The sequence below is a fragment of the Entamoeba histolytica genome, genomic scaffold, assembly GCF_000208925.1.
Source record: "Entamoeba histolytica HM-1:IMSS scf_1104750518733 genomic scaffold, whole genome shotgun sequence".
Classification (NCBI taxonomy): domain Eukaryota; phylum Evosea; order Mastigamoebida; family Endamoebidae; genus Entamoeba; species Entamoeba histolytica.
This window is the reverse complement of record NW_001915019.1, coordinates 9,324-30,867: the sequence shown is the minus strand read 5'-3', so window position 1 is coordinate 30,867 and position 21,544 is coordinate 9,324. Positions and strand designations below refer to the sequence as shown.

The window sequence follows — 21,544 nt, the reverse complement described above, 5'->3', positions numbered from 1 at the left end:
TCTATATAAAATAAAATTAGGGTTTATTTAAACCTTGAGTGTCTAAGTTCAATTATATCTATGTCTGCTGACACTCATACACAACAAAAACAAGAAAAACCAAAGTCATTTGCTAAAAGAGATGAGCTTGCTGCAATTGAAACTGAATTAAACAAACAATGGAATGATGCCCATTTATATGAAACAGGACCTATTGATCCAAATCAAAAGAAATATATGGTTACATTCCCATTCCCATATATGAATGGTAGACTTCATTTAGGACATACATTTACAGTTACTAAAGCAGAATTTGCAGCACGTTATCATAAATTAAAAAGAGAAGCAGTAATGTTTCCATTTGGATTTCATTGTACTGGTATGCCTATTAAAGCATGTGCTGATAAACTTAAAACAGAAATAGAAAAGTATGGATGTCCACCAGTATTCCCAGTTGAACAAGAATCTAAACCAGTTGAAACACAAAAAGTAAATGTAGAAACACTTGACGTACATAGGTCTGCTAAAGCTAAAACTAAACAAAAAGGAGGTAAACATCAATGGGATATTCTTAAATCAAATGGTATTCCAGAGTCAGAAATTCCTAAATTTGTTGATCCACTTCATTGGCTTCAATATTTCCCACCATTAGGAGTTGAAGATCTTAAGCTTATGGGTGTTGCAGTTGATTGGAGAAGATCATTTATTACTACTGATCATAACCCATATTTTGATAGTTTTATTAGATGGCAATTCCTTAAATTGAAAGAAATGGGTAAAATTCAATTTGGTAAAAGATATACTATTTATTCACCACTTGATGGACAACCATGTGCTGACCATGACCGTGCAAGTGGAGAAGGAGTTATTCCTCAAGAATATGTTGCTATCAAAATGAAAGTAATTGAAAGTAAAAGTGAGTTAATCAATAAATTAATGAAAGAAGGAAAATCAGTTTTCTTAATTGCTGGAACATTGAGACCAGAAACTATGTATGGACAAACAAATTGTTGGATTCATCCAGATATTAATTATAAATTATTTGAAATGAAAAATGGAGAAATTGTAGTTTGTACCCAAAGATGTGGAAATAATTTAGTTTATCAAGAACTTCTTAAAGAAGCACCTGTAGATTATAAAGCAGTTTCAATTGGTAGTGTTAAAGGAAGTGAATTATTAGGAACTGCTCTTAAAGCACCATTAACATCATATGATAAGATTTATACACTTCCAATGACCACTATTTTAGAAGATAAAGGAACTGGTATTGTAACTTCTGTTCCATCTGATTCTCCAGATGATTATATGAATGTTTATACACTTAAAAATAAACCAGAGTATAGAAAGAAAATGGGAGTTGCTGATGAATGGGTTATGCCATTTGAACTTATTGAAATTTGTGAGATTCCAGAAATGGGAAGAAGAGCTGCTGAGACTGCTTGTCATGAACTTAAAATTAAATCACCAAATGATAGAAAACTTCTTGATCAAGCCAAAGAAAAAGTATATACACAAGGATTTTATAATGGTGTTTTGACTGTTGGTAAATATAATGGACAAAAAATTAAAGACGCTAAAGTCCCAATTAAAGCAGAAATGATTGAAAATGGAGAAGCTTTCGTATATTCAGAACCAACATCAACAGTAATATCTCGAAGTGGAGATGAATGTGTTGTATCATTGTGTGATCAATGGTATATTACATATGGAGAAGAAGAATGGAAAAATGAAACACTTAAGAGAGTAGAAAAAATGGAAACATATCATAATTCTACTCGTGAAACTTTAAAACATGGATTAAATTGGATGAATCAATGGGCTTGTAGTAGAAACTTTGGACTTGGAACATTAATTCCATGGGATAAAAGATATCTTATTGAATCACTTTCTGATTCTACCATTTATATGGCTTATTATACTATCGCACATTATCTTCAAGGTAATTTAAATGGATCAGAACAAGGAATTGGACATATCGCACCAGAACAAATGACACCAGAAGTTTGGGATTATTTGTTTGCTGAAAAAGAAATGCCAGAAAATACAACTATTCCAAAAGAGACTTTAACTAAAATGAAACAAGAGTTTGAATATTGGTATCCATTTGATGTTAGAGTAACAGGTAAAGATCTTTTAACAAATCATTGTTTGTTCTGTCTTTATACACACACAGCTATGTTTGGCGAAGACAAATTCCCAAAAGGAATGAGAGCCAATGGACATTTATTGATTAATAATGAAAAGATGGCTAAGTCTACTGGTAATTTCTTATCTCTTACCGATGGTATTGAATTATATACTTCAGATGGAATGAGAATTGGTCTTGCTGATGCTGGAGATGGTGTAGAAGATGCTAATTTTGCAAAAGAAACTGCAGATAATGGATTGTTGAGACTTCATACCTTACTTCAATGGATTAAAGAAACACTTCAATTAATTAAAGACAACAAATGTTGTAATGATGAACCAAATACATTTGCTGATAAGACTTTTGAAGCTCAAATTAATGCAAGTGTTCATGCTACTGATGCTGCATATCTTAAAATGTTATTCCGTGAAGCTCTTCATAAAGGATTTTATGAATTAACTCTTGCACGTGATAGTTATATTGCTTATTGTGAAACAGTTGGAATTCCAATGAATGCTCAATTACTTAAGAAATATATTGAAATTCAAATCAAGTTACTTTATCCAATTGCTCCACATTTTTGTGATTATGTTTGGAGAGACCTTTTAGGTAATAAAACATTCTTATGGAATGAGAGATTCCCAGAAGTTCCAGAAGCAAACGTACAAATTCTTAATGAAGCAGAATATCTTGCTAAAATTGTCTATAAATTCAGATCTAGTGTTGAGTCTTATTGCCATCCAAAACCAAAGAAAGGACAAAAGGCTATTGTTAATGAACCACCAAAAGAAGCTGAAATTATGGTTGGTACAATTACTCCAGATTGGCAATTAGAGTGTGCTAAAGTATTAAAGGAAATTGTCACTATAGTTGATGATGTTCCAACTTTCCCACCACAAAAAGAGCTTGCTTCTCGTTTATGTCTTAATGCATTAATTAAAAAGAATTCTAAGAAAGCTATGTCATTTGCTATGATGCTTGTTGAAAATGTTAAAAAGAGTGGATTAAAAGCTCTTGATCTTGCTCTTCAATTCAACGAAGTGTCATTCCTTGAATCACAAATTACCTACATTAAAAATGTCTTAAAACTTGAAAAAGTAACTGTTACAAGTATTAAGACTCCAGATGAAAAGCTTATTCCAGGTGAACCAGTTATGACTAGTTTCAAATAAAAAAGCAAATTTTAAAATTCTCTAACTTTTTGAGTTGAATTGGGTTGGTTTTTTTAATTTAAAGTTGAAAAAAATTGGTATTTTTTTGTTATTTTTATTACAAAAATTTTGAATATATTTTTTGCTTATTCTAAATTATTAATAAAAATAAATTGAAAATGAAAGAATACAAATGAAATTTAATTTTTTTTTACATTTCAGAGTCATGTGAATTGAAAGAGTCTTGTTGGCTTGCTGAATCTTTTTTGTCTTTCTTTTCCCTATGGAAGAAAGAAAATCCCCATTTTTTCTTTTTAATAGATCCCATAGAGTCAGATCTTTTTGGTACTGCTAATGTAACTTCATTAATTGTTCCATCATGAACATTTCCAATTGAATAAATATCTTTAAAACTTCCTGTTAAATTTATATTACTAGAATTTCTTGTAATTTTTGTTGATGTGATTAAATTTTTTGGTTTTTCTTCTGTCCTTTCAATAGATTGTTCTTTACTACTTCCTCGACTATGTGCTTTACCTGCTTTCTTTTCTTCTTTTTTTCTTTGTTTTTCCTCTTTCTTTCTTTCCTTTTCAAGTTGTTTTTCTCGTTCTTTCTCTATCTTTTCTTCCATTTTCATTAATTTATGTAGTTTAGACACACAACTTGTTGTTTTTCCAGGTGATGATTCTAATGACGTAGGTAATGAAACACCTTTCTTTTTGTCATCGTGTAATATTGGTACAATTCTTCTTGGATTAGACTTTAGTAACCCAGTTCCAGTCTCTTCTTTACTCTCTGTTTTAACTGGTGTTTGAAAACGTGATGTTGGTTGATCAACTTTAACAGAAGTTGCAAGAAAATGTCTTGGTAATGCTTGTTGCCGATGGACATAGTCCAGACTAGGATCTGGAAGTGGAATAAAGACTGATGAAAGTGAAGGTGGTGTAATTGTTCCACGTAATGGGGAATCAGCTAATATATTCACTACATGTCCATGATCAAGAGCTGTCTTATATATTTTAAAGTATTGTTGAGTATTATAACATCCACGGATGTATCTTAACTCTGGAATTTCCTTTAACATAATGTTAATAAATTCATCTTGTTCTAAAGTAACAGTTTTACCATATTCTACATATGGATATAGTCGAGGTGGTAGAATATATTCTTCAAGTGGTCTATCTGTAATAAATGGATGATTAAGTGCTTGGTCAGGTGTTAATCGTTCTTTAGGATCATATGCCAAACACCGTTTTAAGAAATCATAAAGAGAATCTCTAACATTATCTGCTGATACTGGTTCAGCGTTTGAAACCCTCATTTGATTTAATGAAATTAATTCTTTTAATGTTTTATACTTGAAATAACTTTTGTTTGGTGGGATTTTACAATTATTTTCATATTCATACTCAAATTGTTCTTTGAATAAATATGTCCCTTCTTCATTATAAAAGAATTTATGTGTTTTAGTTCCTCTTTCAAGCATTTCTATTGGTGGTGTTCCAAGCATTTCAATCATTTTAAATAGTAAGTTATATTCACTTGTTGCTCCAAAAAGAGGATAACCTAAGAAAAACTCTGCTGTCATACATCCAACTGACCACATATCAATTGCACATGAATATGGAAGTCCTAATACAATTTCAGGTGCTCTATAATGTCTAGATTGGATGTAAGAATATAATGTATAATTTTCAAAACAAGCAGATCCAAAATCTATCAGTTTAACTTTTGATGTTTGTCCAACTAATAAAACATTTTCAGGCTTAATGTCACAATGAACAATATTACCTTTAGACAATACAAGTAATGCTCTCAAAATTTGTTGAACAAACTTACGAATTGTCTGGATAGAAAAGCCATGATTTCTATTTCTTCTCATCAACTCATATAAATCAAGGCTATCTCTTATCAGTTTTTTATTTCATCATATCTTATCATCACTTTGGTATGAATAGAAACCAAAACAAATGAAAGAATTTATTGTGATTTGAAATATAAAAAAAGAATGAGACAAACCCAAGCATTTCAGTGACTATACAAATATGACCATAATACATAAAATAATCCAACATTTTTAATATTCTACTATGTGGAGATTTATCATAATAATCATTTAACTATATAATGAATATTTCTCGTTTTATAATTTTCAAATTCTAACTTCGTATAATTAAAAATAGAGACAAAAAGTTACAAACGAAATGAAGAACTGTTACTTCAATCAACGACTGTTTAAAATACGCTGGTTTATTTTTTAAAACCTTAATAGCTACATACTTGTTTGTACTTAAATCAATACATTTAACAACTTGACCAAATGTTCCTTGACCAAGTAATTGGATAACTCTATATCGTGTTAATGATTTTTGATCCATAGAAAACTGGATTCCTTCCATTGAAGTTGCTGACCCAATAATATCATCTGTCCTAATAATCAAATCTCCTGTTTCATTATCAAGACCATAATTACTCATTGGTATACTTGGTTGTGTTAATATTTGATTGTTTGTTTTATGACAATGTTGCATAGTATTTGAATATCCAATGGTCATTTTTTTAATAACCCCTTCAACACGAGCCATTGGAGCACATGGGGTGATGGTAACAGAAACAAATAGGCTACTCATTAACTTCTTTAGATGAATAAATTCAATTTTTGTTCTTTTATTAGAGAATACTAAAAAGAAACTATTTTTTTACTATTTCATTAAATCTTCAACCTGAAAATGAATTATTTTTAAATTATGTATTGGAAGAATGTTCCTACTTGAGAAGATGCACAAGAAATCTCAATCCTTTTCATATTAATTATGAAGAATCATTATTTTTATTTCACCAAAACATGTAAGTTGGTTTTGTTTTTCCCTTCTAAATATAATCATAAGTTAAGGAATGATTTGTTAAATCATTAACGAGATAATATTTTTTTTTCATCATCACTTCAAAATCCATTATAATAAAAAAAATTCGAAAACTGTTATTTAGAAAAACAAAATGAAGGAATTACAGAAAAACTAAAAAAAAAGAAGAATAGATAAAATTAGAGAATTACAGACAGAAACACCATGATTTCTTCTAACCACAAAATCACAAAACAATTAGAATTACTCTTCAATAAAAGAAAAGAGAAAGAACCTATTTTATGTGAATGTATGAATTTATCATATGATAATAAAAACATGAAATGGCATGATGAAGATAAAGAATATTGTGTTTCAATTTTTAATGGACATTTTATTTTTTATGACAAAAATAATAAAGGGGTAGTAGATTTTGTTATTCCTATTATTTCATCAATTCAATCAACAGAAAACGATGATACAATAATGTTAACAGGAGTGTATGGAGTTCCAGTATTATGTCTTGTTTGTATCTTAGTTATTATTTAATTAAATAAAAATAAACAATATAATAATAATTATAATAGATTAATAAGAATAAATTCTTCCTCAGGGTTGCAACACGAATATTAATAAAACAATGTAATGTTTCATTTCAATCTTTAATTGAAACAAACCAATTGAAGTCTAATTCAAGTGTATTACAAATAACATATTTACCTTTATTTGGAAATTCGATTCAAATTATAATGTTAGCTCATTTTTATGACCCAAAAAGATTACAAGTTCCTGATTTTGTTTATAAATCAATTAAATATTTAGCAATGATTACAGAAACAGAAGGACTTTTTAGATTATCAGGTGATTCATCTGAAATGGAAGAAATAAGAGAATTAGTAAATAAAGGAGAAGAAATTATCTTTCCAAAATATTCAATTCATTCAATTTCTAATTTACTAAAATACTTCTTTCGTTCATTACCACATGGATTAATACCTCAAACAAATATGCATAAAATGGTTGAAAGAATTCAAAATACGTCTCGAAGTGAAACAATTCAAATATTAAAAGAAGAGGTTCATTGTCTTTCTCTTCCTGTGTTTACTATTTTATCAGTTTGTTTTTGACAATACATTCTTTGTCATATTAAATATTCATTAAGTTAGTTATTAAATGAATTAATGATAAAAATTCTTGAACTTTCACAAATGAACAAAATGACAGAAAAAAATTTATTAATTTGCTTCTCTCCTTCTTTAAAAATAAATGGAGTACTTCTCCAATATTTATTGTTTTGTTCTGAATTATATCAATGATTATTTATTATTGTGTCTTTTCATTAGAATTTTATTTTCATAATCTTCTTTTCTTTGAAAAAAAAAAAGAAAAGATTTTTTCAAATAAATAATAAACAATAATAAAGTAAACTATATTTTATTAATCTATTCAAAAAGAAATAAAAATAGTTCAATTTTAACGTCGAGATAAACTTAAAAAAAAAAGGAGAAAATCTCAATAACAAAATAAAGATGTCAACTTGTCCTGTATGTGGTAAAAAGGCTTATCAAATGGAAGCCATTAAAATAGAAGGTATTACTATGCATAAGAATTGTTTTAGATGTAGTGTCTGTAAGAAAATTTTAAATGGTGCTAATTTTGCAAAGAATCATGGAGTTTATTATTGTAAAGTTCATTTCCAACAAATGTTCAGAGAAAAAGGTAATTATGATGAAGGTTTTGGTTATAGTAAACATAGTGCTGATTGGGAAAAGAAAGATGAAGAACATCACGTTGAACAAAAACATGTTGAAAAGAAAACCGAAAAACCAAAACCAGTTGAAGAAAAGAAAGAAGAAACAAAACCAGTTGAAGTAAAGAAAGAAATTACTTTTTCACCTGAAATTAAGAATCAAATTGATAGTATTTTAAAGACTCTTGATAAAATGGAAGGAATTGTTTCAAAATTAGAGAATTGTGGAATTAGTTCAAGTGAACCAATTAAAAATGAACAAGTTGATAATGTTTTTGCACGTCTTGAAGCTGTCATTTCCAAATTAGAGAAGAAATGAAAGAATAAAATATTTTTTTTCTTTTCAATTTTAAACGTTTTTTATAAATAAAAGAGAAAATATTATCAATAATACCAATAATTGAGTTAATCAGCTAAAATAGCATGTTCTGTTCTAGAATCATTTGCAGGTGTTTCTTCAGTACCTACATGAGAACCAAGTGGTTGAGTAAGTTCAATTGGTTGGCTTCCATCTTCATCAAAGTTTTTACTAACAACTTTACCATAATCATCAAATTTAAGGTCTTCATATGGTTTAGCATTTTGTTTTCTTTCTTCAACTTTTTGTTTACGATAACGCATATAGAAATATCCAACTGAAATAGAATGGAGGAATGTAATAACACCAATAATTACCTGATATATTCCAAATGCGATATAATGTTGGAAATGACAGGTAATTCCTGTAGGTTGTATTTGACTTAATGAAAAATCAACTTGACTTAACAAGTCATTTTTACAAAAATTATTTGAACTAATTGCTAAACAAACTTCTGTAACACCAACAATTGCCATTCCAATTGATGCAATACCATATCCAATATCAAAAATTAATCCTTTTTGTTGAACAAGTATTAAACCAAAAACATATGACCCTACTGAAAGAGTTGTAACTAAAAAGATTACTGCAAGATGTGCAATAACTTGGAAAAATAATGGATACATACAAGTAAAACTATATTCTCCTTGTTCTGTTTTATATGTAAAATCAAGTGGAGTATTTGAATCAAATGGTTCAGAAGAACAAGTACCATTCATTGGTGATGAAGTTAAATTCATCTAAAATTGATTATTATAAAGAAATAAAAAGAGAAGAAAGTAAAAAAAAGAATAACAAACATAAAGTCCCTTATCTATATCTGACTCTCCAAAGAATACAAATTGATATATAAATGCAATAAGAGAGAGTATAAAACAGAATACTGAGATAACTGTCATAATTTGGAATGAAAATTTATGAGAACCATGGTTCTTGAAATAATCAAGGAATTTAGGCATAATGACACAATAAGAATAATTTTTATTAGTTTTATTTGTTTGAAAGAGTTATTTTTGAAAAAATGAAGTTGAGTTTTAATAATAAAGAAGTATTATTTTATAATTTCTTTATAGTATTTTACTTTTTTCTTTAAGTGATTTTCAAGTATTTTTTATGAGTTAAAATTAGTCATAAATTGAAATAAAAAAATTTTGATTAAAGAAAGTCATCAATATCTCCTAAATCTTCTATGTCTATTATTTGTTTTAGTTGATATTCTTTATCTAATAATGTTGACATTGAATATTGACTTGTTCTACTCATCAATGAAAAAATACTCTGATTTTCTATTTGTGAGGTTTCATTTAAATGAGATATTTTTTCTCCTTCAAATAACCATACAGTTTTTGTTAAATAAAATACATTTAATGACTGTACAACATTAACATTGATTGCATCTGCAATTATAGCAATATCAAATGACATGGCTTGAGTTATTTTCTTTGAAGACTCACGAAATGACCCAAGAACTATTGGATGTTCATTAATAACAGTTTCTATAACAGGGTTTATATGAAGTAAATCATTTATTGTAGAGAGTCTTAGTGTTTTTTCTTTAGGTAAAACATCATATAATTTATCTAATACTGTTTGATTTGAAGCAGTAACAAATACTCTTTGTTGTGTTTTTGAACAGAATGTTTCAATTGTTGAAAGAATCATATTTGAAGATAATCCAGTTATTGGTGTAATTTCTTGTGAAGAAGAAAGGGAATTTAATAAGAAGTCATCTTTTTCACTTATTTGTTTTTGAATTAAAGTTTGTTCTGAAATATTTAATTTATCAAGAATCCAATCAAGATCATCATCACCATTATTTTCTTCTTCACTATGAATATCATCAATATTTTGAGTTTGACTTAAGTCTAAATTAAAATTAATTACAGGGCATGGTTTAGAATTAATAACAAAATCTCGAATTCGTTTCATATCATCATCATTTCTCATTAATTTACCAACTGTTGTCATAATAACTTGTAATGCATTTGTTCCAGAAAATTTATCTAGTTTAAATAAAGATAAAGTAGAAACAATAATTCTTTGAGGTGTTTTTATTTTAACTCTTTTTAATCGAATTTCTTGAAGTTGTTCAATTCCTTGTTCTTCAAAGATTGTACTTTGATTAGTATTCTGTTGATCACAATCTGTGATTTTTTCTTCACTAATAATATCATTATCTTCAAATGGTAACATATAACCTTTAATTATATTTATTTTTCCATCTTCTGTTGAAACACAGATAAGTGACTCATCATAAACACATTCTCCTTCAAATGTATAAATGTAATAATCAGGAAATTTCATTGTACATTCACTTTTTATCAATTTCATTCTTCTTCCAATTGACTTAACTTCATTTGGAAATAACCATCTCTTTTGATTTTCTGTTTCAATTCGTTTCATTTCTAAACGAACATCATTTAAATATTTAAAGTAAAATGCTTTTTCTAATGAATTAAGATGTTGAATGGCACTTTTATTATAATTTATTCCATCATTTTCACAAATTAAACCACAATGTTCTGTTATTTGGCAATATTTACATGAAATCTCTCTTCTTATACATTCATCCTCATTTGGTATTGTCATATTCTTTGAATATACTGCAAGTGAATTTCTTAATTGAGTAATAGCAACTAATTGTGGAACTGTTGGAACAACTTGAACAAAGTTATTGTTTTGACGATGAACATAGTTTAATAATCCTCTAAATTGGTGGTGAGGTTTTTGAAGGAATCCACTAAGAAGAAGGAAATAATAAGCGATTTGTCCGAAGTTTTCTTCTTTTTGTTTTCCTGTTTTCATTTCAACAATAATTTCACCTTCCGAGTCATTCAACAAAATATCAATTGCACCTTTAAAACCAAAAATTTGAGATTGAATTTGAGGTTCAGAAGCAATAAATTCTGAGAAGTGTATTTCACGGTTAAGATTTGTTTTAATAGTTTTTGTTTTCCAACATTGATACCAGTTATTCACAGTATCATAAAATTCCATAGCATGATCAATAAATTCTTTTCTTGTAATTCCTAATACATAAACTTTTGTTAATAACTCTTCACTTAATTCTTCTATCATTGATTTAAATATTGTTTTATTAAATTCAGGTGGATTAGTAATGAGAATATGTTGAATTGTTCCATGAATTATTGTTCCTAAAGTTGTTGCTTCATAATAATCATCAAGAAAAAGATAATTTTTAATAACTGTTTGTCTATTACACCAAGTGCTACTTACAGTGCTAGTAGTATTAATTAAATAATCAGGATTTTGAATAAGAAGTATAGGTGTTCTGTTATTAAGAATAAAAGGGTTTGGAAGAGAATTTTTTGTTCTTTCTTCTAAAAAAATGAGATGAATAAAATCACCTACTTTAAGTGAAGTTTCATACCATAAATCATCCAAATATAATATAAATTGTTTTTTTTCTTGTTGTTCTTCAACTTTATATCTTTTAAGATTTTTTTCATCATCTAATAAAGCAACAACTTCACAACGAATATAAAGGTTCCAATTCTTTTGAGTTACTTTTTTCCTAACGAGCATTACCACTTTTTTTTTAATAAAATATTTTTTTCTTTTAGTTTTTTTTTTTAAGAAAAATAATAAAAATAATCAACAGATAGTTAATTATTCATCACAGAAAAATCTTTAAAATAAAACTGTCATGTTTGTTTGGTTATTAAACCTCTTTATTATTTCATCATTTTCTTTAATTATTCAGAGAAGACAAGACTGTCCAAATAAAATTAATGAACTTACAAGGTTTCAGTTTGGTACAAATGGTAGTTTATCTTTTAATTTATATAACAGTAGAAGGAAAGAATTAATTCAAACAACTATTACATTGTGTCAAATTCCAAGTAATGGAGAAATGACGAGTTGTGAAAAGATGCAACAAGAATGTCAAAGTTTTGATTTATATGATTTGGCTAAAGGAAATACTATATTAAATATTAATATTACTATTCCAGATGAATATGGAATTTATATTCTTCATTGTGGAAAAAGTAGAAATATTGAATTAAATTATACATTACATTTAAGAAATGGATTGTCTGAATTATCAATAAATGAATTAAAGAATTATATTGCAAGTTGTTCAATAGAAATTGTTTGGATTATAACAATAATAATAGCAATTATTATTTATTTAGTATATCATAATAATACATCATTTATTCATTTTATAATAGTAGGTATTATGTTAATGTTATGTATTAAAGAAGGACTTCATATTTATTATTATATTCATTATAATATGACAGGAATTCCTAAATATCAATATATGACTATTTGTAAATTATTTGAATCATTCAGTGATATTTTATTAACTCTTCTTATTACTTTTATAACAAAAGGTTGGTTAATAATTTATAAGTTTATTCCACTTAATCATTGTAAAACATTAATTATTGGCATATTATTATTTTCTATTTGTTTATTACTTCATTGTTTTATTAATTACTCTTTTATTTTATTAGCTTTGACTATAGCATTTTTCTTTATTATTCCTACTGTAATATCAACTCTTTCATTAAATATTAAAGTAATTCAATTTCATATTTTAACAAATAACAATAATAATTATTCACATTTGAAACGTAAAATATTAATTTCTCGTTTATTAATTGGTGGTTTAATAACATTTTGGATATTTTTATTCCTCGATAATATTGCTATTCTTTGTGCAATTCATAAAACATTACCAATATTTATCATTTCTCAATTATTACTTAGACTCTTATTAATTCTATGGACTTTATGTGTTATCTTTCCATCAAATTCATTTTTTGAACCAATAACAGAAAGTATAAATTCTGTTATTTTAAACCAAATAGTAACAATTCCTCCTAAACCTCATGTTCATGAAGTAACTGAAAATATTCAATCATCGTTTGATTTTCATAATATTATTTTATTTTGTTATCCTAGAACAACAAATTTGTCAAATATAAATCCACTATTATTAGACGGTATTTTATTAACTCCTGAAGTGAGACAAAACAACAAATTGTTTATTGATTAAGTTATTTGTTGTTATTATTTTTCCTTTTAAATTTTTTTTTTGTTTTTACAAAACAAAAAAAAATTTATTTTTAAAAAAGAACTGTAAAAGAAAAAAGATTTGTTTAAGAATGAGTGATACCTCAATTAAAACTATCAAAATAGAAACTTTTAACAATTTTGGTACTGTCAATTTTGTTAGTGAAAAGAATGAAATTCAAACAATGACATCTGCAGCAAGTGCTGTTGTTTCAAATGTTCCTAAAGCTAATGAATCAATAAAAGAAGAAAAGAAAGAAGAAAAGAAAGAAGAAAAGAAAGAAGAAAAGAAAGAGATTAATAAAGGAGAAGATGGAAGAAAAGAACATTTAATTAATAGACTTTCATTACAACCAAAACATCTTGAAAAATTAAAAGAATGGACTGGAATGAATGACTTTAAAGTGATATACTTTAATGATAAAGATTTATTTACAGCTAAAGAATTCTTTAATAAAGTTAAAGGATTAGAACATATTATGCTTTTATGTGAAACAAACAATAATATGCTTTTTGGTGGTTATTTTAGTAAAATGCCAGATAAACAAAATACTTGGATTAATGAAGATAGTAAACATTTTATATTTACACTTAGAAATCCACACCTTGTACCACCTACAATGATTCAACCAAGAGTTGATAATCATAATATTATTATGATTAAAGGTGATGATGAAATAACAGAAGTTTGTGAAAACTATGCTTTTGTAATATGTAATAACACTACAAGTAAACAACATATTAGATTTGCATCTATGTATCACGACACTACTTATAAAGGAGAACGTTTATTTGCTGGTAATCAAAAGACTTTCCAAATTAGAAATTTTGCTGCTATTCAATGGGAATAAAAAACAAAAACGTTTTAAAAAAAAATTAGAATTACTAACTTAATTCTTTGTTGCACTTTCATTTTCCATTCCCATTTCACTTCTTTTCTTTAATCCTTCTATTTTTGTTTTACAGAAGAAACATTCATTATGATGTTCCATATGTCGTTCAATACAACTTCTACATGCACTATGTTTACATGGAAGCATAATTGTATCAGCTGGATTACTACAACAAATAAAGCATAATTGATCTTCATTTTCTTCTACTTCCATTTCAAATGAATTATTAGATGCTCTTCCTTGGAATGTTGGTGTAATAACTATTTTTTTTATATGTTTTTTATTTAATTCGTTTAATGAATTTTTTAAGAATTTAAGAGTATTATCAATTCCTTCTAATGCATGTTTTTCTTCTACTTTTAAATTAGTGATAATGTCATCAGTAAATGTAGTTGGTCTCCATCTATCCCAAATTGTTGTTGGATATTCTATTTCAAATGAAAGTATTGATGAAGAAGATAAATCAATTCCTTCTAACCCTTTATTAATTTCTAATGTTATTATACCATCTTGTAATAACCATTCAAGTCTTTTTTCTTCTGGAATACTTTTTAAAATTTGTGTAAGAACATCTAATAATAATATTCTTAATGAACAAAATATACTATAAATTTGTTTTCCTCTTCTTGTTGTAATAGAATTTCTTACAGAACATTGATATAACACAAACGATAAGTATTGTAAAAATTTAGTAGCAAGTGTATGGTCTATATATATTTTACCAAAGAGATATGATAATCCATCCATTAAATCTGTTCCATCGATTAAACTACTAGACAATGATTCAAACATTTTTTCTTCTTGTCCACTGAGACGTTCTTTATCTAATAATAGTAATATCTTATCTAAACTCTTTGATACATAATCAAAAACAATATTATGAGTATTCATTATTGTTTTATCATCACTAAAATATTCTTGTAATAAATTACTAAATACTTTACGATATCTTGGATAAGCTGCAATATTCTTTTTTAATACATAAAAAGGAATTGGCATTCCTATTCTAATAAAAGTAATTGCTCTTCTAAATCTTTCTTCTTCATCACTTGTTAAAGATTCAAATGCAAAATTGAATAAAATTCTTTTATTTTCTAATGAAACACAGTCAATAAATTCAATTCTTTTAGCCATTGTATAAGTAACAGACATAAACATTGTTGTTTTTAGTCCTGGTTTAACAATGAAAGTATTTCCTAAAAATGATATTAATGTATTAATAAAATCACCAAATAATTGTTTGTTTTCATTTATAAGAATTTTTTGATAATTAAATAAAATATTTTGACGTAAATTTTTACATAATGAAATAATGGAAGAAATATATGGTTCATGAACATATAATAATCCTTTAGTACTGACTAATGCATTAACAATTTGTTTAAATATTTCTAATTGAATTTGATATCTACAAGGAATTATAAATAATGAAGCTTCCCATAAATAATTAAGCCAATCAACACTATTTTCTAATGTACTTATAATTCTAATATTTCTTCTACATACTAATTCCATTTTAAAGAAATATGGAAGGGTATTATTATAAAAGAAAAGAATAGCACGATGCATATGTTTATTAGTTTCAAAACTTTCATTATTTTTTTCTAATGGAAATGTTTTTTGAATATAACTAATTGTACCTCCTAATCTATCAAAGTCAGGATATTCTTTTGGTGTATTAATGAGAAATTCATTATTAAATTGAAAATGATTTGTTTCATCCAATATCATAGAAAATAATGCATACGTTATTCTCATAGTTAATTCCATTCCATCTTCATTACTATTAATATCTTTATTTATATCATGTCTCACAGAATAATTGTTTACAAAGTCATCTAATAATTGATTTGTTTCAAGGGCTTTTAATAACTTTTTATCAAGTTCAAGTTGTTGTTTATATTTTAAATCCAAATCATTCATTAATCTTTCTGGTGGTTGTGAAAGATCAATTCCTTGAATCATTTTTTTATAATCAAATTTACTTACTGTTGTTGATTTAGATAGAATTATATCAATAAATTGATATAATTTATCAGGATCTCCACATGCTACTGCCATCATTTCACTTATAATATCAAGAAGTATTTGAGTAAGTGATATGACTATATCATCTTTAAATTGATAATGTGTAGATATAATATAATACCATTCCATTAAAGTTTTAACAATAATTTCTAAGTCAGTAGGATGGACCATATGTTTTAATAATGAACCTAATCTTCCTAATGAATTTGATCGAGTGCATTCAGTTAATAATGGTAAGAAATATTCAATACATAAAACTTTACTATTTACAATTAATGGAATATATCTTGCAAATAGTGCATTTAATATTAAAACAGATCCATTAGAAATATCATTAAGACATTCAATAATAGCTTTTCCAAGTATTTCACATTCTTTATAACTGGACTGAATTGGTTGTTGACATACAGGAGAATAATCTCCTATTTGTTGTTTATATAACATTGGATATTCTCCATAATTAATAATACATTTTTCTCCTGTAGAAGCAGTAACTCCAAAATAATAGTTATTCATTGGCTCTGTTCCAAATGACTCAAATGCAATTCCAAGGTCTTGATCATTTAATAATATTTTAATTCTTCGTTGATCAAAGTCAACACAAATACTTACAACATCTCCTTTCTTCCATTTTGGTCCAAATGGTGTTTGTTTTTCATTCCAAAGACATTTACGATATCCATCATATGCATATGAATCAGGAAAATCTCCTATGCCTTTTGTACGGTCAAATACTGTTGAATTCTCAAAAATACCTATTTGAAAAAGTCCATCAGTTTGGAGAATAACTTGAAATACATATTTACCACTATGTGCTCCAAGATTTGTTCTAACTGATGGAAAGGCATTAGTAAAAATAAATTCATTTTCTAAAAAACCACTTTTAGTTTCTCCAGCAACTGTATATTTTTTAAGTAATAATTTTTGCCCTTCACTACTTTGTTTGTTTGAAGTAACGAGAGCATCAACATAATAAGGTAGCAAAATTGGTTCATAACTATCAAAATTAATTTCAGCATTAGGTGCCAATTTCTGAAAAATTTGATTTAATTTTGTTTTGATTGTTTTTTCCATTGAGTTGAAGTTTATTGATTTGTTAGTTCTTCGCTCTTTTTCCAGAATAAAATCTTTTGTTTTTTCTTTTTTTTTCATCTTCTTGAGATAATTTATCTCATCATGTCAAAAGAACATCATCCTCTCATTATTTCTACTTCCGTTAAACACACTGTTCAATTAAACTCTCTTCATAAAGTCAAAGAAGTTAACCAACGAGGTATTGAAAACGTCATTAAATTTAGAAGAATGACTACTCATTTTAAAGCTCCACTAAGTGAAGAGGAGTTAACTAAGTTAAGCCAATTCATTTTACTCTTTCAGAGTAATGAAGTTAGTATCACTATTCTTCATGAAAAAGAAATACAACAATTATTAGAAAAAGATAATTTTACTCCAAAATATTCTGCTATTATTGTCTCTTCTCTTCTTTCTTCTCCAGTCAAATGTATTGATATATTAAACAGAGTTGAGTTATTTTGTACTTCTAATGAATGGTTTGGTTATTGGAACAAAGGACTTGCTTCTAAATACAAGACTCTCCACAAGACTAATTCAACTTACTGTCTTTGTGTTGGACATTCTTTACTAAGATTTGTTAGATATTCACCACGTCCATCACCATCAATACAATACAATTATTAAATTTTTGTTATTAAATTATGTTTTGTTATTATTTGAACATTCCTCATTTAGTGATTTTATTTCTGAGAAATGCGTTTTTTATCTGTCATCAAGGGATGAGATAGTAACTTGAAAATTTTCATCTTAAAAATAATCAAAGTTATTGTAATGACACAAATTATTACTAGTTTAGTCTATATCCCTCGTGGTGAAAATAAAATTTATGCCTATCCACCTCTTCCTCAAGACTCTCCTTATATGTTTGATATTTTATCAACTCTTGCATTCCCTGACACTGAAAGTAACCCATGTTATTTTGTTGTTCCATCAAATTCTCCAGTACAAAGAATGTTTGGAATATCAATGATTTATCCATCACACTGTCTTGTATTATTAACAAACTCCCTTTATTTTAATCCATTATCACAATTGTTAAAAGCATACTACCCATTGTTTTCACATCCAAGTCCACAATTATTAACGTCAATTTATACTTCTATGAATAACTCTCCATTGAAACCAGAACCAATTATACCACCAGAAATTTTGTTTTCTTCTATTATTAAACTAATGAAATTATTATTGCTTCCATTTAAAACAGTTGTTTATTCATCAAAACCATCAGATTCATCGTTGTCTATTCTATTCTTAATGTGTTCTATTCCAGGTGTATTTGTTAAACCAAATGGAGAATCAAATGAAGCTCTTGGATTTCCATTACAACTTGACACTACAAATCATCCTATTATTCCACACTTCCCAGGAAGTTTGATTGACAAAATTATTGGAACAGAAGGCTATATAATTGGAACGTCAAATCCAATATTCAGTGAATTAACAAAAGACTGGGATGTTGTGATTAATCTTGACACAAATAAAGTTTCTTGTCAAAAAGAAATTCAGGGTGTAATTGCTGATACTAGAGAGGATAAATTATTAATTCTAAGAATGAAAGAGGCTTATCAACGTAAAAATATTATTAGTATAATACAAATGATTGAATGGTATTATCAAGGACTATTAAATACAATAACTCCATTTGCTAAAAAAATTTCCATTGTTTCTTGGAATGAAATAGCCTCAACCCCTGCTAGTGAATATGGAATGGAATTTTTAAAAGAGTGGTTAGCTGCACCATCATTCCAAGAATGGAAAGAACATGTTGTTGTAGATAAAGCATTAAAATTTAATATTAAACATCCAGGAAAAACAATAAATACAAGCTTTGGTGTTTATACCTCTGAGACTATTGCGGCGTATATCACAGGTGATTGGATGATTAAAAGTGCTGTTAAAGTTGATAATTTGTACAAAGGATTAGAGTCATATTGGAAAAAAGAAGGTGACACTACTCAAACAAATGAAGTTGAAGAACAACCAATAATTATAAATGAAAAAGCGTGTTAAGACTAAAACTTATTTCATTAATTCATTTATTTCTGTGTTTTGTTTTATCAAGACTAGACCATATAAACTAATGGACTAACATCACATTCTGACTGGTAAAAAGTGACTGATGGGAACAACTCTGAAAGTCTAGGAATCCAATGTTTTAAATAACCTCTTTCAGTATTTGTATGTTCAGATAAAACAACAGCAGTATTCCATTCTAAGTGTTCAAGAACTTCATGATGACCCATTTCACCAGTTATAACTGCATCAGCACATTTATTAGCAAACATCATAGATCCACTTCCACAACAAATTGCAACTGTTTTAATTTCTTTTTTAGTAGAAGGGATGGCATACCTTAAAGGAACATCTAACCCATTTTTAATTCTATCAATAAACTCATCAATAGTAATTGGAGTATCGTATGTAACATATCTACCACTTCCAATTGAAATATCGCTTTGGCTAGGTTCAATTGCTGTAGTATTCTTTGGTACTGATGTTAATGAAACAGGTTCATTTAAAACAAGAGAAGCAAGCCAATCATTAATTCCACCATTAACAGAGTCTAAAGCAGAATGTGGTGAATAAACACTAATTCCATTTTTTAACAATCGAAGAGCAAGTTTTTGAGAACGAGTTTCAGGAACAAGTTTTTTAAAAGATTTAAATAAAGTTGGGTGATATGAAAGAATAGCTTTGCATTTTTTGTTTATTGCTTCATCAATAACTGATTCAGTTATATCAATACAAACAAGCACTAAATTAAATTCTTCTTCTGAATTAATAAGTATTCCTGTATTATCCCAATTTTCTGCTAATTGTTTTGGATAATATTTTTCAAATAAACGTGCAAATTCTTCAATTTTCATTTTTTAATATTTTTGAGTTTTTTGTTTTTATTTTATTATCTTTTTTAATTCTTAGATTTGAAGATTGTATGTCATAAACACACACACAAATATTAATAAAAATGCAACATTGAGTTATTAGCTATTACCATTTGATTATGATATTTTATTTTGTTAAACAACATTCATTTAATACCAATTAGTTGATGTTTATTAATATCTATTATAAGTGAATATTAATGAAATGATGATTATGAAAGGGGTATTATTTATTATATTTAATATGGTATCAGATTAGTTATTTAATATGACAAAGTATTACTTATTAATATTTAATAATATTGAAGTATTAATAAACAAATTGGAAGCATCTTAAATAATGATTATTATAAACTGAACATAGATTAGTGTTATCAAGAAGAAGAGAATTATAAACGAGTATTTATATTGAAGATGAAAAAAAACAATGTGTTAGTGACTATTTCTTCTCAAAGTAACAATATAAAGAATAAATCGTTTTAATAATTAATTAAAACAAAATAAAAGCCAAATAATTTAATTGAAGAATAATTAATTTATAATGTTTGAAAATACACTAAAAAAAGAAATAAAACATAATGAAGAAAATAAAACATTCATTTCTCAAATGGAAGAAAGTATAATCAACGTATTAATCATAAATAGGTTATTTTTAATGATAAATTAATAATAAAAATGAAGAAAAGATCATACCAAAAATAAAAGAAGTTCAAAAATAAAATATTAAAGAATGAATGAAACAAAGATTTAACTCAATAATAATTATGTATTTTAATGATATTAATGATTTATTAATTTAGAAATGGAATTAAAATATTTCAATGAAAAATGTACAAATTCATTTTAATTTCATTTAGTCATTATTCAAAAATATTATTTGATACTATTGTATAATTTCATATTATAATGAAGAATGTAAAATAATTGAAGATAGAAGAATAAATAAGTAATAATGTATGAAGTAAAATAATCAATATATTTAAAAGAGAAAGAAGAAAAGAGTATATTAAAAATATAGAACATACAAATATAATAGAATAATGAAATACAATACCGATAGAAGTTAAATTAGTTGAATATTCACGTTTTTATGATTATTAATCGTTGAATGATATAATGTTTGTCTTCTGGTAGTAATATAAAGTATGAATGTTTTAAAAGATATTTATTCACTAAAATCAATTATTATTCAATCACTAAATAGTAAAATAAGATAAGAATCATTTTCAATGTTGATGTTTATTAAAAAGAAATGATATATCAACAAATAGTGAAATAGAAAGTCAGTGCTTTGAATTATATAAACATTAACAACAATTATATACATCAATAATTCTAATAATTTGAATGACTTTATTTGAATATGAAATAATTAATTAAGTATCAATGGAATTAATTTCTATTATTCC

General features: G+C 26.5%; 12 protein-coding genes across 12 annotated transcripts, besides 2 other annotated features; 7 read left to right on the top strand and 5 right to left on the bottom strand.

Moving 5' to 3' along the window:
• Positions 1-60: 60 nt before the first annotated feature.
• EHI_161970 (leucyl-tRNA synthetase, putative) lies at positions 61-3,279 on the top strand (the record flags this gene model as incomplete). The annotated part of the gene is made up of 1 exon (XM_644065.1): positions 61-3,279. The coding sequence occupies one exon, from the start codon at positions 61-63 to the stop codon at positions 3,277-3,279; it is 3,219 nt and encodes a 1,072-aa protein (XP_649157.1).
• Positions 3,280-3,469: 190 nt separating this feature from the next.
• On the bottom strand, positions 3,470-5,888 carry EHI_161960 (protein kinase, putative; the record flags this gene model as incomplete). The annotated part of the gene is made up of 3 exons (XM_644064.1): positions 3,470-5,159; positions 5,278-5,378; positions 5,460-5,888. 3 exons carry the CDS (start codon positions 5,886-5,888, stop codon positions 3,470-3,472), a joined length of 2,220 nt encoding a protein of 739 aa, XP_649156.1.
• Positions 5,889-6,326: 438 nt separating this feature from the next.
• On the top strand, positions 6,327-7,228 carry EHI_161950 (RhoGAP domain containing protein; the record flags this gene model as incomplete). The annotated part of the gene is made up of 2 exons (XM_644205.2): positions 6,327-6,626; positions 6,689-7,228. The coding sequence occupies 2 exons, from the start codon at positions 6,327-6,329 to the stop codon at positions 7,226-7,228; spliced, it is 840 nt and encodes a 279-aa protein (XP_649297.2).
• Positions 7,229-7,630: 402 nt separating this feature from the next.
• On the top strand, positions 7,631-8,170 carry EHI_161940 (uncharacterized protein; the record flags this gene model as incomplete). Its single annotated transcript, XM_644063.1, has 1 exon — positions 7,631-8,170. One exon carries the CDS (start codon positions 7,631-7,633, stop codon positions 8,168-8,170), a length of 540 nt encoding a protein of 179 aa, XP_649155.1.
• Positions 8,171-8,253: 83 nt separating this feature from the next.
• On the bottom strand, positions 8,254-9,168 carry EHI_161930 (uncharacterized protein; the record flags this gene model as incomplete). The annotated part of the gene is made up of 2 exons (XM_644062.2): positions 8,254-8,949; positions 9,010-9,168. The coding sequence occupies 2 exons, from the start codon at positions 9,166-9,168 to the stop codon at positions 8,257-8,259; spliced, it is 852 nt and encodes a 283-aa protein (XP_649154.1). The 3' UTR covers positions 8,254-8,256.
• Positions 9,169-9,364: 196 nt separating this feature from the next.
• Positions 9,365-11,755, bottom strand: EHI_161920 (uncharacterized protein; the record flags this gene model as incomplete). Its single annotated transcript, XM_644207.1, has 1 exon — positions 9,365-11,755. One exon carries the CDS (start codon positions 11,753-11,755, stop codon positions 9,365-9,367), a length of 2,391 nt encoding a protein of 796 aa, XP_649299.1.
• Positions 11,756-11,876: 121 nt separating this feature from the next.
• Positions 11,877-13,238, top strand: EHI_161910 (uncharacterized protein; the record flags this gene model as incomplete). Its single annotated transcript, XM_644208.1, has 1 exon — positions 11,877-13,238. One exon carries the CDS (start codon positions 11,877-11,879, stop codon positions 13,236-13,238), a length of 1,362 nt encoding a protein of 453 aa, XP_649300.1.
• A 109-nt stretch (positions 13,239-13,347) lies between these two features.
• On the top strand, positions 13,348-14,106 carry EHI_161900 (uncharacterized protein; the record flags this gene model as incomplete). Its single annotated transcript, XM_644209.1, has 1 exon — positions 13,348-14,106. One exon carries the CDS (start codon positions 13,348-13,350, stop codon positions 14,104-14,106), a length of 759 nt encoding a protein of 252 aa, XP_649301.1.
• Positions 14,107-14,145: 39 nt separating this feature from the next.
• Positions 14,146-17,250, bottom strand: EHI_161890 (SPRY domain protein; the record flags this gene model as incomplete). The annotated part of the gene is made up of 1 exon (XM_644210.2): positions 14,146-17,250. One exon carries the CDS (start codon positions 17,248-17,250, stop codon positions 14,146-14,148), a length of 3,105 nt encoding a protein of 1,034 aa, XP_649302.2.
• A 102-nt stretch (positions 17,251-17,352) lies between these two features.
• EHI_161880 (uncharacterized protein) lies at positions 17,353-17,874 on the top strand (the record flags this gene model as incomplete). Its single annotated transcript, XM_644211.1, has 1 exon — positions 17,353-17,874. One exon carries the CDS (start codon positions 17,353-17,355, stop codon positions 17,872-17,874), a length of 522 nt encoding a protein of 173 aa, XP_649303.1.
• Positions 17,875-18,021: 147 nt separating this feature from the next.
• On the top strand, positions 18,022-19,260 carry EHI_161870 (uncharacterized protein; the record flags this gene model as incomplete). The annotated part of the gene is made up of 1 exon (XM_644212.1): positions 18,022-19,260. The coding sequence occupies one exon, from the start codon at positions 18,022-18,024 to the stop codon at positions 19,258-19,260; it is 1,239 nt and encodes a 412-aa protein (XP_649304.1).
• A 9-nt stretch (positions 19,261-19,269) lies between these two features.
• Positions 19,270-20,117, bottom strand: EHI_161860 (NGG1-interacting factor 3, putative; the record flags this gene model as incomplete). The annotated part of the gene is made up of 1 exon (XM_644213.2): positions 19,270-20,117. One exon carries the CDS (start codon positions 20,115-20,117, stop codon positions 19,314-19,316), a length of 804 nt encoding a protein of 267 aa, XP_649305.1. The 3' UTR covers positions 19,270-19,313.
• Positions 20,118-20,170: 53 nt separating this feature from the next.
• Positions 20,171-20,789: a repeat region.
• A 712-nt stretch (positions 20,790-21,501) lies between these two features.
• Positions 21,502-21,544: part of a repeat region that runs on past the window's edge.